This window comes from Ascaphus truei, chromosome 1 (assembly GCF_040206685.1).
Source record: "Ascaphus truei isolate aAscTru1 chromosome 1, aAscTru1.hap1, whole genome shotgun sequence".
NCBI lineage: Eukaryota > Metazoa > Chordata > Amphibia > Anura > Ascaphidae > Ascaphus > Ascaphus truei.
In genome coordinates this window covers 99464875-99477963 of record NC_134483.1, presented here as the reverse complement: position 1 = coordinate 99477963, position 13089 = coordinate 99464875, and the positions used below count along the sequence as shown (strand labels likewise).

The 13089-nt window shown below is 42.4% G+C and overlaps 1 protein-coding gene across 9 annotated transcripts in view; it reads left to right on the top strand.

The window, feature by feature from the left end:
* EDIL3 (EGF like repeats and discoidin domains 3) overlaps positions 1-13089 on the top strand; it is a 647511-nt gene that overhangs the window by 242502 nt on the left and 391920 nt on the right. For 4 of the 9 annotated variants that reach the window (XM_075592658.1, XM_075592665.1, XM_075592638.1 and 1 more), the window contains exon 3: positions 8320-8346. The exons of 1 other annotated variant lie outside the window; for it this stretch is intronic. In XM_075592658.1, coding sequence (XP_075448773.1) covers positions 8320-8346 — 27 coding nt within the window. The remainder of the gene's footprint in view (positions 1-8319; positions 8347-13089) is intronic. 4 more of the 9 variants (XM_075592685.1, XM_075592675.1, XM_075592647.1 and 1 more) reach the window with 1 other exon arrangement.

Here is a 13089-nt window from a genome sequence, read left to right as displayed (position 1 = left end):
CGTTACATGTCTATGGGAATCTGGTAACTTTGTATCACTTGCGATTTGTCATACTATAAAAAACAAAACACTTTATTACTCATAAGTTTGCTTATTGGAAATTCTGTTTGAGTGAACAAGTAGTAGGCATTTTATTCCTTTTGCAGTCCTCTGTAAAGTGATTTACTGTACTGTATCTCGTAACACAATAAACCTTTGCCAATATTTACAGTGCAATAAAATATCTGCTATCTGTACAGCAGTATTTCTATAATATGCTTGTTCAAAAATACCTCAATATCTATAGTATATATTACAACATTAGTACTGTATAGTAATCCAAATATAATTTTTACTGACAGGAACAAGAGTGAAGTTAATGGATGCTCCATTCTGCAATACAAAGTGTGCTTTTTTAGGTAATCTACATGAACATTTGAGCTATAAGTAAGACACTGAAGATCAGACATCCTAAACAAGACACTTGCTGTGATTTCACAACTTTTCTCTTGTTAACGCATGTTACAGAAGTACAAAAATAACTATCTCTGGTTCTCTTTTTCGAATGTAAATTGAAAGAAATGTGTGATTTGGATTTAAATCAGCAGAATGCGAACTGCTGCTTTTTCACTGCAGGACAGATTTTTAATTTCAGAAAATGATCATATGATCTTCTAAAACAGCAGTACATATATTAAAAGAAAACCATTAAAAGTACTGTATGACAATTGAAATATGAATTTATGTTTTACACACAGCCAAGTTCAGTTATTTTTTATACATCATAGTGTACATTTTTGTAAAGTAAACCATTAGATGTGTAGAACGCCAGTGCATCAGATTAAACAAGTCCTTTGAATATTTGAGCATCTGTAATAGAACAACTCCCAATAAGCTGTAGTGTGCAATAAAGTTACCTAATAAGGTTTGAGGGACAGTACTTAATGCCACAGGCACCAATGAATAATAGTACAACCATTGTCCCATACAGTGAGAATAAAGGGTATGGCAACCCGCAAATATAACTCACTTTTTGAATTTCAGGATCCAGGGAAGAATTCCACAGCAGGGATAAGTAGCGTGTAGTCCACCAGTGTAAGGAGCAGGAACAGGTAGAAAAAAGGCAGTGCACTACCTAGAAAAACAGGAGGAGGCTCACGGAAGCAAAAACAGACATTTATTTCATAAAAAGATCAGACAAAGGTCCCCCATAGCTACAGCACGTATCCAATAGGGATTAGTCATGTGGATTACATTCCAGTAGTAAACCATGGATTTTCCTTGGTATCCTGCTATATAATTCAATTTATTATTGAGTTAATACAACCCAACGTTTTACCCACGTACCTTCACCTTGGTAAAGTATTAGGTCAAATGACATGGGATATAATCTACAGTGGAATTAAATCACTGATAGGCAACCTTAAACTCAGGCTACAATATATGCAGTTTCAGAGCACTCAATCTGTGGTCTCTTTAGCTGTTGTATATTTTAATATAATATACTATATTATATTCATAATATATATACTATACCCTATTACATTATACTATGTAGCCAGGTCACCTGATGGCGACTATTCTGCCCTTGGGCTGGCAGTAAACCCTGGTATAATCAGGTTGCCAGTAGTTGATATGGGGTTTTCACCCTCCATTGTACTGCACTTAAGTGACAGCGGGAGGCAATGACATCAGGCCTGGCCATGACCAATCATGAGTTAGACCTCCTCCTCGCTGTACTTAAGGGCAGGTGCCGCCCAAGTTTAGCATTGCCTTTCCCAACTTGAGGAAAGCAGGTCACACATTAGAGAGGCAGATTATTGGGCCTTCTCCAGTCCAATTCCCTTCTAGGAAGAGTGTGGACCATACCTCTGTCTCTGCTAGGGAGGCTAGGATGGCTGCGGATGCCCATGGCCTGTAGTGGCGGTCCAGGGAACATCCTTCAGTGGGAGATGTGAGACTGTATCGGACAGAAGTCTGCCTTTGTTCCTGTACTGTACAGAAGAGTAATAAACAGTTCCTGTTTGCATATACCTCCTGCCTGGTGTGCGACCTTACTGGGGGGAGGAGGGGAGAGGGGAGAGGTAATAGTTCTACCATGGGAGATCCCCTTCAGTTCCTGGAGCCTACGTCAGATGGAGGAGCTGCACTGCTAATGAGATATGTGGGGTATGAACCCCAGAAGCCTAGTGCTGTGTTCCCACTACCACCAGCGGACAACTCAGCCCTCTTGTTACCAGCAGGTATCATGCACCACACGATCCGTAACGGCTACATCTCCCACCAGATGGGGGAAACACAGTTACATAATTTTTAATTAAAAAAAAGTAAAACAATGTTATATTACATTATGTACTATTTTACTTTATAATATAATAAAGGATAGGAAAACAAAAACATCATGATACAACCTTGATTCAAAATTAAAATGAAACAATTGGAACCGATTTGTGGAGCAATGCTCTAGGTCAGGGGTGCACAAACTGGGGGCGCACCCCCGAGTAGGGGCGGGAGATTTTTCTGGGGAGCGCGGTTGGTGCAGAGGCCTGCACTCTTCTTCAAGGCATTAAAATTAAATGCCAGGGGATCGCGTGAGGCCTCTGCAACTCTCAATTTACCTTGATTCTGCCAACTTCAGGACTTGTCTCAATGACAACGCGGCATCAAAAGACGCCGCGGGTCATGTGACGCCGCATTAAGTAAGGGGGGGTTGCGAGCACTGGGGGAGACACGTCAGGGGGGCAGCAACACAAGTTTGCACTCCCCTGCTCTAGGTTGTGGCTCTTGATATGTGTCAAATACAGAACACTGCATTAAAATGATAAACAACCTACTGTTCTTGTTGCTCGATTAAAACAAATACAATTCTTTAATTTAATTTAAAGCTTTAGAATAAACAATGTAAAAAAAAAAAGATTATAGTAATGCATGCATTTGTTTTAATATACAGTATGCACACATCTCAATCACTTGTTTATGCATAAGTATAGCCACTGTTGACTATTGATCAATTTTGGTCCCACTTGCTGACTGAAAAAATATAGATATGGAAAAACAAGAATACTGTTTATCATGGTTAAATTATATATTTTAATATAATTTTTTTACTCGAATAATCTTTTCATGGTAACCAGACATTAAAAAAGTTATGGTGGTTTAAAAAAAAGTGACAATAAACCTCTACCATACAATGTACAGTAGATACCAATACACCACAAGTGGTATTTTTATGTTTCAGATGGTCTGCAACCCTGTATTTCCCCATTATCGCTTAGCAAACAGTGCTTCTAGTGCATCCAGTGATTCTGGGCAATGACATGCAAATGACATAGTATGTTAATATTTACTTCTCATCCATTTTAACATGGAGCCCTCTGTAAGCCTAACCCTGTTGTATTACACAGCCTTTCAGCACAGCCTGGGATAAAGAAGTGCATATCCAGTAAACCTCTTTATTGTATACATTTTGTGTTGTACAGTAGTAACTGTGAGTGTATGGTTCTGTTCTAATTTTCAATAGTCTGGATTTATTGAGAATGCTTCTTGTTACTAGTTAGTGACTTATGTAGAAAGTAAGATTCTCAAACTCATTAAATGGTAAATCTATTTTCTGTCTGAATAGTAAAGTGTATTTTTTTCATACCTACAGTACAGTAAATGTTTAACATTTTTCAGTGAACAAGAAAGCATTATAAAGGTCTGTGGAGAAAGCTCCACATTTGCAAAGTGGCACAGCTATGTCACCAACTACATCTTACAAATTGCAAGTTGTAGTTACCTTCAAGTAGAAACTAAAGATAAACCACAGAAACAGGGGAATATGATTCATATTTGCTATATCAACAGAGTTTGCATCATGCTTAATAATAATTTTTTGTTACATGTGTAACGGGTATTCCACCGCACCCAATCGTAGATATAATGTGGGTGCGGAGAACATACAGTGTTACCAGGTGTGGTGCGTTACCTGTTGGCTCACAGGAGGGCTGAGCTTCCGCCACGGGGAACCTGGGTCAATTATATTAAGAGTAAGAGCAACCTTGTACTCGGTGCAGCGCCTCCACCTGCGATGGTTCCTAGCAGAGCAGGAATTGTTCCTCGCAGGACACATACAATAACCACATACACTGTATGTATAATAACCAAATACCTTTACTGGTGAGCATATGAACCAATAACCATCAATAGAATAACAGGTGTCCCTCTCTAGAGGAGACACTAACTAAGCTGACACGTGTAACTCTCCCACCTGCCCCGGGTGATTCCACCCCGTGTCCAGTAATCCCCCACACAATGTCCAGCACTCTATAGAGAGCGGATATGTGTGACTGCGCAGTCACTAAGGAAACTACTTGGCCTTTTGGTGCACGTGTAGATCAGCGTTACCTGCCGAGCACTCCAGTGCTCGGGCCTGCAACAGACTTCACAAAGGATCTGCCGCTTGGTGATCTCCGTCTGATCCTGTGGTTCGATGCCCAGGGTCCGCCAGGGGCGATCCCACCCTGGAGATAGTCTCTGTCTCTGGGCACAGACTTGAGCCCAAGCTTTCTCTCGGGAAGCGCAGCGTCCTCTGTGTCCCTATCGAACACTAGCGCTACTGTGACAGGATCCCTAATCTAGGGCCTGTCCCTGTAGCACCACAAACTGGGGAGTGAGGACCTATCTGGGACCTAAGGGGATACTAGCCTGCTCCGCTCCCCTGACACTTCCCGGTCCTGACTCTAACTGAGAACTAGCACTCGCAGCCACGCGCTGCAAACTACTGGGTGCGTGCAGCAACCGTGCTGCACAAACCCTGTGCCTTCTTGCCAGACCTCACAGCACTGACTGCCGTGACCCTGACAAGACAGCACACACACACTCACTAAGGGCAGCGTCCCTATCTTGGGCCGTCCCTTAGCAATTACCCACTAACCTAGTGGGGAGTTGGGGCCTACCTGGGATATGGGGGACCTTACGCGGTGCAGGAGCTTCACTCGCTCCCTGCACCCTTCCTTCCCCTTCTGCTTCTGCTCCCCAGCTCCAACTGACGTCTCGTATCTCTCTGCAGGGAGATCGTAAGCCCTATTGGCTCCCTGGCGTCACATGGGGCGCTGCTGAGGCTCATGGGACTTGTAGTCCCTTCCAAGAGCCTTCCCTGGTAGGTTAGGGTTCCCGAGCTTGTCCTGCGCATGCGTGAACTTCCCTGCCGGTCCCCGCGGGGAAATCCCTTCTGCGCATGCGTGCGCAATTCCCTATGGCGGCGCCCTGCACCGGGACCCGACAGAGCCCTGACAACGCTTCCGCACGCGTTCCTGGCAACCGGCCGCCTGCAAGAGAGCCGCGCTATGCGCGCACATGCCCCCGCACCTCCCCACGAGCGGCTACTGACCTCCCTACCGCCGTGGTGAGTGTCCCGAGGGGGGGGGGGGGGGGCAGCAAAACAGCGGGGGACCTGGCTACACATTTGCAACAGGGTTTCCCCCACCCTCTGGGAGATTTGCCTATTACAGGGTGTGTAGTGCTGATTACCTGCTGGCTCACAGCACACTGAGCTTTCCACTGGTGGTATGGGGAAGACAGGACAGGCTTTTGGGGTGATGTTTAGCTCTTCTCTGGGTGATTCAGCGCCTCCATCTCTTGCATGCTCCAGAAGTGGCGGAGACAATCCCTGCAAGAGAACACTCTGATACTCCCAATAGATTATACTCTCAGGCAGGAATATATAAAACAACTGTAACTTTATGCTTTTACCAACAGGGTATCAGCATACAACTGGTACAACTCTCTTGTTCCCTCCACAGGATGGTCCCTGGACTCAACCCCAGGCATGGGCCCCAAGAGTCGGTCCTAACTCTTCCACCTACTCCCCGGTGGATTAGGAGGTATAGTCCTCACTCCCACTCCCCTAAGGGAGGGGGTGGATGTGGCCAGAGCCCTGCGCACACTCTTCCGTTGGATAGTCTCTCTCAGGGGAGAGACAACTGACTAAATTTACATGTGCAGCCGCTTAAGTACCCTGGGGGAGGGTTCAAGGTCTGAGCCCAGGTTTGGGCAGAACACAGGCCTTGTCCCGCACCCCCTGTCACTCAAGGGAGCTGCTCACTGCAGGGGAAACCCCGGAATGAGCCTAACACAGCCTGCACTGATACCAGGGCCCATGTGTTAGGGAGGGTAGATTAGTAGCCAAAACCAGACATGGTTACACATGGTATATGATATGTGCATTTTGACACCATTTCTTATGAATAAATAGTGCATATTAAAGCAGGCATCCCGTAATTCTGACCACATTTTCTTTATACAGGATGGAAACCATGGGATCCTTGTAGCCGATCCACATTAATTTCAGCTCCAGTGACAACACGGTTCTCAAGATACTTACTGTTACAGGTGTTACTGCCTGGTTTGGTGCTGGGTTTTAAATGTGTGCAACAGATGATGTTGTAGCTTTCTATTGGCACACGATGCCCACAAGATATAAACCACTAGAGGTAAAAATAGTGTGGTTGTCCATCCTGAAGAAAAAAAAAAAAAAAAAAGGGTTCTATAAAAAAAAAAAAAAAAACAGCCAGAATTGCTGCTTTACATATTTATGTATTAACATAATTTGACAACTTGTGATAGTCTTTTAGTTCTATGTAGGCTTTACCTCTGAAGTCATTTTGGCTTTTTGGTAGCAAAATGTCTTCAAATGGTGGTCTTCTAAACTTACATCCTGTTGTTATTTATTAATATCAGATTGATTTCTAGCAAACAATATAACAAATACAGTAAGTCCAGTATTTGTCTTACACCCAGGGTCACAGACCGCTTTCCTGGGGCCCAGGACTACAGTTTCCACTGGGCCCCATCCCCTCCCCACCACCCGCCCCCTACCCACCAGCACCCGGGTCGGTGGCCATGCGAAACCCCTCTTTATCTCTCCCATAAACTTCTCACACGTCCCACCAAGACATCCCACCCCTTTCACCCTATTGCCCCCACCTCTCTCCCTTTTGACCTCACCTCTCCCATACACATACACTGGCGACACAGTTTATTACACTGCGGCCAGATCCGCAAGCCGGGAGATTTCCCGGCTTGCTAGTGGCCGCCCCTCGGCGTGCCGCGCGGTCACGCGTCTTCGGGAGCGTGCGCCCCCTGCACGCGCGTCCAGGGGCTCCCCGAGGGAGCCCTGGTGTCCCGCGATCGCGGGACAGCGGCAGGGGGTTCCGGGGGACCCGGCGGACCCGGCAGCGGTAGGGAGAGCGCCCCGATCGGAGGGCGCTCTTCCGCTGCTTCGGCGCGCGCCCGTCACTCTCGGGCGCGCGCCAGGCTACTGCTGCGGCACAGAACGGGCAAATGCTCGAATAAACTGTGCCGCAGCAGTAATACTCCCCCTGCACATCACACACATAATACAACCCTGCACATCACACACACATCTACACATAACCCCCCCTCACACCCCCTGTGCACATCACATCCTCCCCCCTGCACATCACATTCCCTCCACACGCGTGGGCACCTTCTGAGCCATGCAGTCCAGCCGCCAAACTTCCAGTGCGGGGCCAACACAGGAGGCCACAACAGCAGCAGAGAGAGACCTGCTGCAGGAAGTGGGGTTGGGCGGGGGAAGATGGCAACCATCAGCCGGACAAAGAGCTGTGCCCAGCCCAACTCTAGCACCAGCCGGGCAGACACCCTGCAGCCTCTGGGCCCGGGACAATTGTCCCTGCTCTCCCCCCCTGTTGGCAGCCCTGGTTATCGCTATAACAAATTAAATGGTCTATTTTGTTATTGTAAATAGTAAATATCTTGATGCAGTAATACTGTTTTAGAGCTGGAGGTATTGCATGCATCATTTGAATGGTTGTGGCATACAGATCTTAAACCGAAGAAATATATATCAAAATGATGATCGTGCAAGCACAAGAAATTCATGATAAACCCTTGGGCTATAAACAAATTGTACTGCAACTTGACAGTTTTACATTTTAGTAGGAGGCTTAGTATATATATATATATATATATATATATATATTTTTTTTTTTGCAGGTTGTTAAAGATGTGATTTTTAAAAAAATGTAAATAAAAATTGATTTGGCACATTTCGCCAATTCCAACAATTCTTTAAAATTCCCTGATAATCATGATACATATTTTGCATACTGTTTGAGAACACTTGACATAAAATATATACTAATTATACATTATAGATCATCTGAAATTATACAAAATTAGCTTAAATAGTTTGCCATCACTTTGCTAAAATGTATCTTTACTGCTATTGATCAGTTGAAAATGAATCATTAAGGGAAGGGTTTGTGTATATTCCATTGTACGATCTAGTACTTAACTCCATTTTCTCTTTTTCAGCAGCAGAAGAAGAATCAACTACAGCAGGTAAGATGACAATCTTATTTGATGACATTTAATCTAATGAAAATAATACAGCTGCACCATAGAAACGCATTAACTGTTTCTGATGGCTTTTAACTGTTCCTTACTATGAGAATGAACTAAAAATGTAATATCCCATGCCTAGTGTATGCCCCATTACTTTCAGTTATTTTTATGATATACTAGAGTACCTTTTGTCACAATAAGCAAGTAAACCTCAGATGAAAAAATGTCCATTGATCTAAAAACATTATTAGGAAAAAATATCCCTTACAGTAGAAACATAAAGCAATGAGAGATCCCCCACAGGAAAAAATACATTTCTTATTTTATCAGCTGTGAACAAGCTCATCTGTTTGTGAAATATGTTATTAGACAAGAAACCAGCAGTATTATTTGTGCAGGCATATTTATGGGCCCACTCCACATTTCATTTAAATTGCAATTTTCAGCCACTTAAGGTCAAATTCACTATGCTCCATTATACAAGGTCAAATAATGTGGTGATACCTGAAATATAAACACGTGTTATTTACCCTATTATAATTATATGCAAAAGCAACAGCTGTGCTCCAGTTCATAAGCATTGGGGTAACTTTACATCCTTTCACAATAATGCTGAGAGATCTGAAAATAATCTCTCCCCCCTGTGTAGTATACGATTTATGACTTGAGGTGTTAAATAGTCCCTGAATGTTAGTGATGTAAGAGTGTGTATGTATGTATGTAAATATACATTTATAAAGCGCCCACAGTGTATACAGCGCTTTACAAAAGATGTGTGTTGAGTGGGAGTGTATATCAATGGTTTGGGTAGGTGTGGAAATGTAAGTGGGTGTTGCATTACTAAAAGTGTGTGTATATACTATGTGGTCCCTATTGGTATGCAGGGATTGAATTACATGGAGTATTTGTATGTGTAAGAGACAGCTGTGTGTGCATAAATTTAGTGCATTATTTATAGACATGGCTCTTAGCACTCATGGGAAGAGAGTTCTCTTGAATCATTAGTGACTCATGAAACGGTGGTCTCGGTTTAGGCCACCGCTAAGTGTCCCGAATAGTTGCATAAATTTGTATTCATGCAACCATCTCTTTCGGTGTAAGATTACCTTTGAGTATGGCCACCTTCAGATTGTTCATCCTATGGCCGGAGTCAGAGAAATGTTCGCCGACAGGACTTTCTCTTGTTCCGCGTGTGATGCTGTGGCGATGCAGATTCATTCTCTTGTTTAGCCCCTGTCCCATCTCACCTATGTAGTAGCAGCACCCTGGGCATTTCATGCACATGATGACCTCATCATGACATTACTGGAGGAACGGGTGAACCTTCCTCTGATTTTGTACTCCACATTCCTGTGTGGTATTTGTGTGGTATTTGTATTGGCCCGCTGTGTGGAGCATTGCGCAGGTTTTGCATCTTGTGTCCAGGCATGGTCTTGTCCCGCATTCAGTTGTACTGTTGAATACAGTACTTTACTCCTTACCATCATTTTCTAGAGATTATGAGGTTGTCTGTATAATAATAAGGATATTTCAGGGAAGACCTGTTGCAGTCTTGTATCTTCCTGGAGAATGGGTTGTAGTTCCCTGGTGATCTTGCATAGGGCTTCTAGTTGTGGGTTATATGTGACCACTAAAGGTACCCTGTCACTTGTCTCTTTCTGTCTGTATTCAAGGAGATCAGTTCTTGGTATTTTGGTGGCTTTGTGGATTTGCTGGTGTACAATTCTGTGTTTATATCCATGGTTTATGAAATCCGATCTCAAGGCTGTAATCCGCTGGCCTCTGCCTGCTGTGTCGGAGCATATCCGGTTGTATCATATGGCTTGACTGTAGATGGTTACATGCTTAGTGTGTGTTGGTGGAAACTGTTGTCCCTCAAATATCTGGCTCTGTCTATGTGTTTGCGGTATACAGAAGTCTGTAGTTGGTTGCTCTTTATAGTAATGGTGGTATAATTCTTAACCTTTCTTGTGTGGTCCACCATTAGTGATTTTTTTAATTGTATTTCTTACGTTTTTATTTTTTTATTAATATCTGCTATATTACTCAGCCAAGACCAGTGTATTATAATCACAGTACAATATTTTAATTTGATTTCCAGAACACCAGCAAGTATTTGTTAATACTTTTACGGCTCTTTGTTTGTTATTGTGTGCCTTCACACACAAAAGCTAAGCCAATTGTAAAGAAAAGGTACTGTAGATGAAGGTTTATTTTTAATTTTTAAAGATTCTCTTTAAAAACCACATGCTATTGTTATTATTGCCATTGCACATTGAATGAAAGGAGGATGAAAAGGGGTGATACCATGTACATACTGAATGCATCTTCACACACGTTTTTTTTTATCTCCTTGCTAAAGCCTGTAGCATTGGATAGGTTTAAAGCATTCCTTTTACACATTTGGTTGGGGAGGTTCTAAATTGGGCACTGCATCACTCTCCTCTCTGCTCATAAATAAGATAAAACCATTTCTATGACTACTGTACACGTACTCCAATTATTAATCATCATTTCTCATTGTTGCCATTTTGAAACAACTTCCTGAGAGTACCACTCGCCCTTGAGGAAAACAACTGATGTCAAGTTAATTGTAGCCCTCATGGGAATACAGTACATATACATATTAGAGATGCCAGGCCCTAGCAGAAGAAAAGGTGCTGAATTATGTGGTAGTCTCATCTCTAGAATAGCAACTAAAAAACAGTATACAGGCATACCCCGCATTAACGTACGCAATGGGACCGGAGCATGTATGTAAAGTGAAAATGTACTTAAAGTGAAGCACTACCTTTTTTCCACTTATCGATGCATGTACTGTACTGCAATCGTCATATACGTGCATAACTGATGTAACTAACGCATTTGTAACAGGCTCTATAGTCTCCCCGCGTGCGCACAGCTTCGGTATAGGTAGGGAGCCGGTATTGCTGTTCAGGACGTGCTGACAGGCGCATGTGCGAGCTGCTGTTTGCCTATCAGGCGATATGTACTTACTCGCGAGTGTACTTAAAGTGAGTGTCCTTAAACCGGGGTATGCCTGTACTGTAGTTTTTTTTTCCAGAACAGGTTGTAAGATCAAACAAGGAAACACAATACTTGTACCTGTAAATAACACTTTGAAACTTGTAAGAGTTTTAACAATTTAACTATTCAAATACTTGATGGAAATATAGTTTCTATGTATATGATGAACTGCTCAACCTTAATACCTAGGTTTTAATGTAATTGACTAAGGTGCATAGGGACACAATTATCCAGTTGTAATCCAGGGGGAGCATGGAGGGAAAAAGAACATAAAACAAAAAAACAATCTAAGTGCAGACAATAAAAATCAAGTGTTATAAATTCTGTGTTCTTTCTTGGCTCATATGTGATGCCTACTTACTTACAGTAAGTAGGCATCACATATGAGCCAAGAAAGAACACAGAATTTATAACACTTGATTTTTATTGTCTGCACTTAGATTGTTTTTTTGTTTTATGTTCTTTTTCCCTCCATGCTCCCCCTGGATTACAACTGGAGAGTGACGATTTGTGGGACTAGTGAAACCAGTCCCCACGAGCTGGGTTTGAGCAGGGGGTTTGAACTTTATATTAATACTATCACGCTATTTGAGCACAATATCACTGTTTAATAATCAATTGATTGGGTTAAAATATTCACTGTATATCATAAGTGTACACTAATAGAGTTAGCGCCGTTTTCTTTCACCTTCACCTAGGGACACAAGTATAACATCTAGCAACGAATAGAAGCAAAAGAGATCCCTACCAAGGAGTCCCTTTATCATGCACTCAAAGCACATAAATCAAATATTGATATATAATGTATCTTACAAATACAAATATTTGAAAGAGAGTATAATTTCGTATATATGTATCTCTCTTATGTACCACTAATACAAAATGACAGTTTTATTAGTATCAGACATTGGCGCAAAAAGTGAATTATATATACAGTGATTTAAAACTCTATTCAAGAGGCTGTATTGGCTTATATGCCTAAATTAGTAACCACCTAAATTGGTGTATTCTTTGCTATTGACATCAATTGTCTGTATATCATAAAGATTTCCCAGAGCGTTACAATACTGCCTACTCCTCATAGGTAATTGTAATTGTCAATGATTAATCACTATATCATAATGATGATATTAATGTCAAATAGCTAAGGTATTATTGTAAAGTAACAATAGGGTGGGGGTCTTTGGGCTCGTTTTTGTAGCTTATGCACTGATCCATTAAAACGCTTTTATTATGGGACCCACTCTTCAGCAGTTTTTTCCACTGTCTTAGTAGTGCTCCAATTCTCCTTTACCTGTTCTAAGGTAACCTATAACAGGCATATGTACAATCAGGTATAGTATCCACTCAATGATATTTTATTCACACACAAATAAGATCAAGAATTGCTCCTAATCAGTATGCCTAGTAGTGCAACATATCTCATACAGGTGCAGATAGCAGTATAAGCATATTTATAAATTAGACCCTATGAATGAGTAACCCAGAGGGTACACAGAGGCATGCCAGCCACTCAGTATTAGTATAAGCTGAAAACAATTGCGCATCAACGCTGCCTCTGACCGAAAGAACACTGCTCGTGATTATTATGCATACTTGGTCTGCGATCGTCTGTGATAAACTTAGGATATCATACAACCTGATGGATGATAAACAAACAGCTGCTCGTTTTTGACGCCACCGCCGCTAATCCCGTAGCCAATATGTATGAGA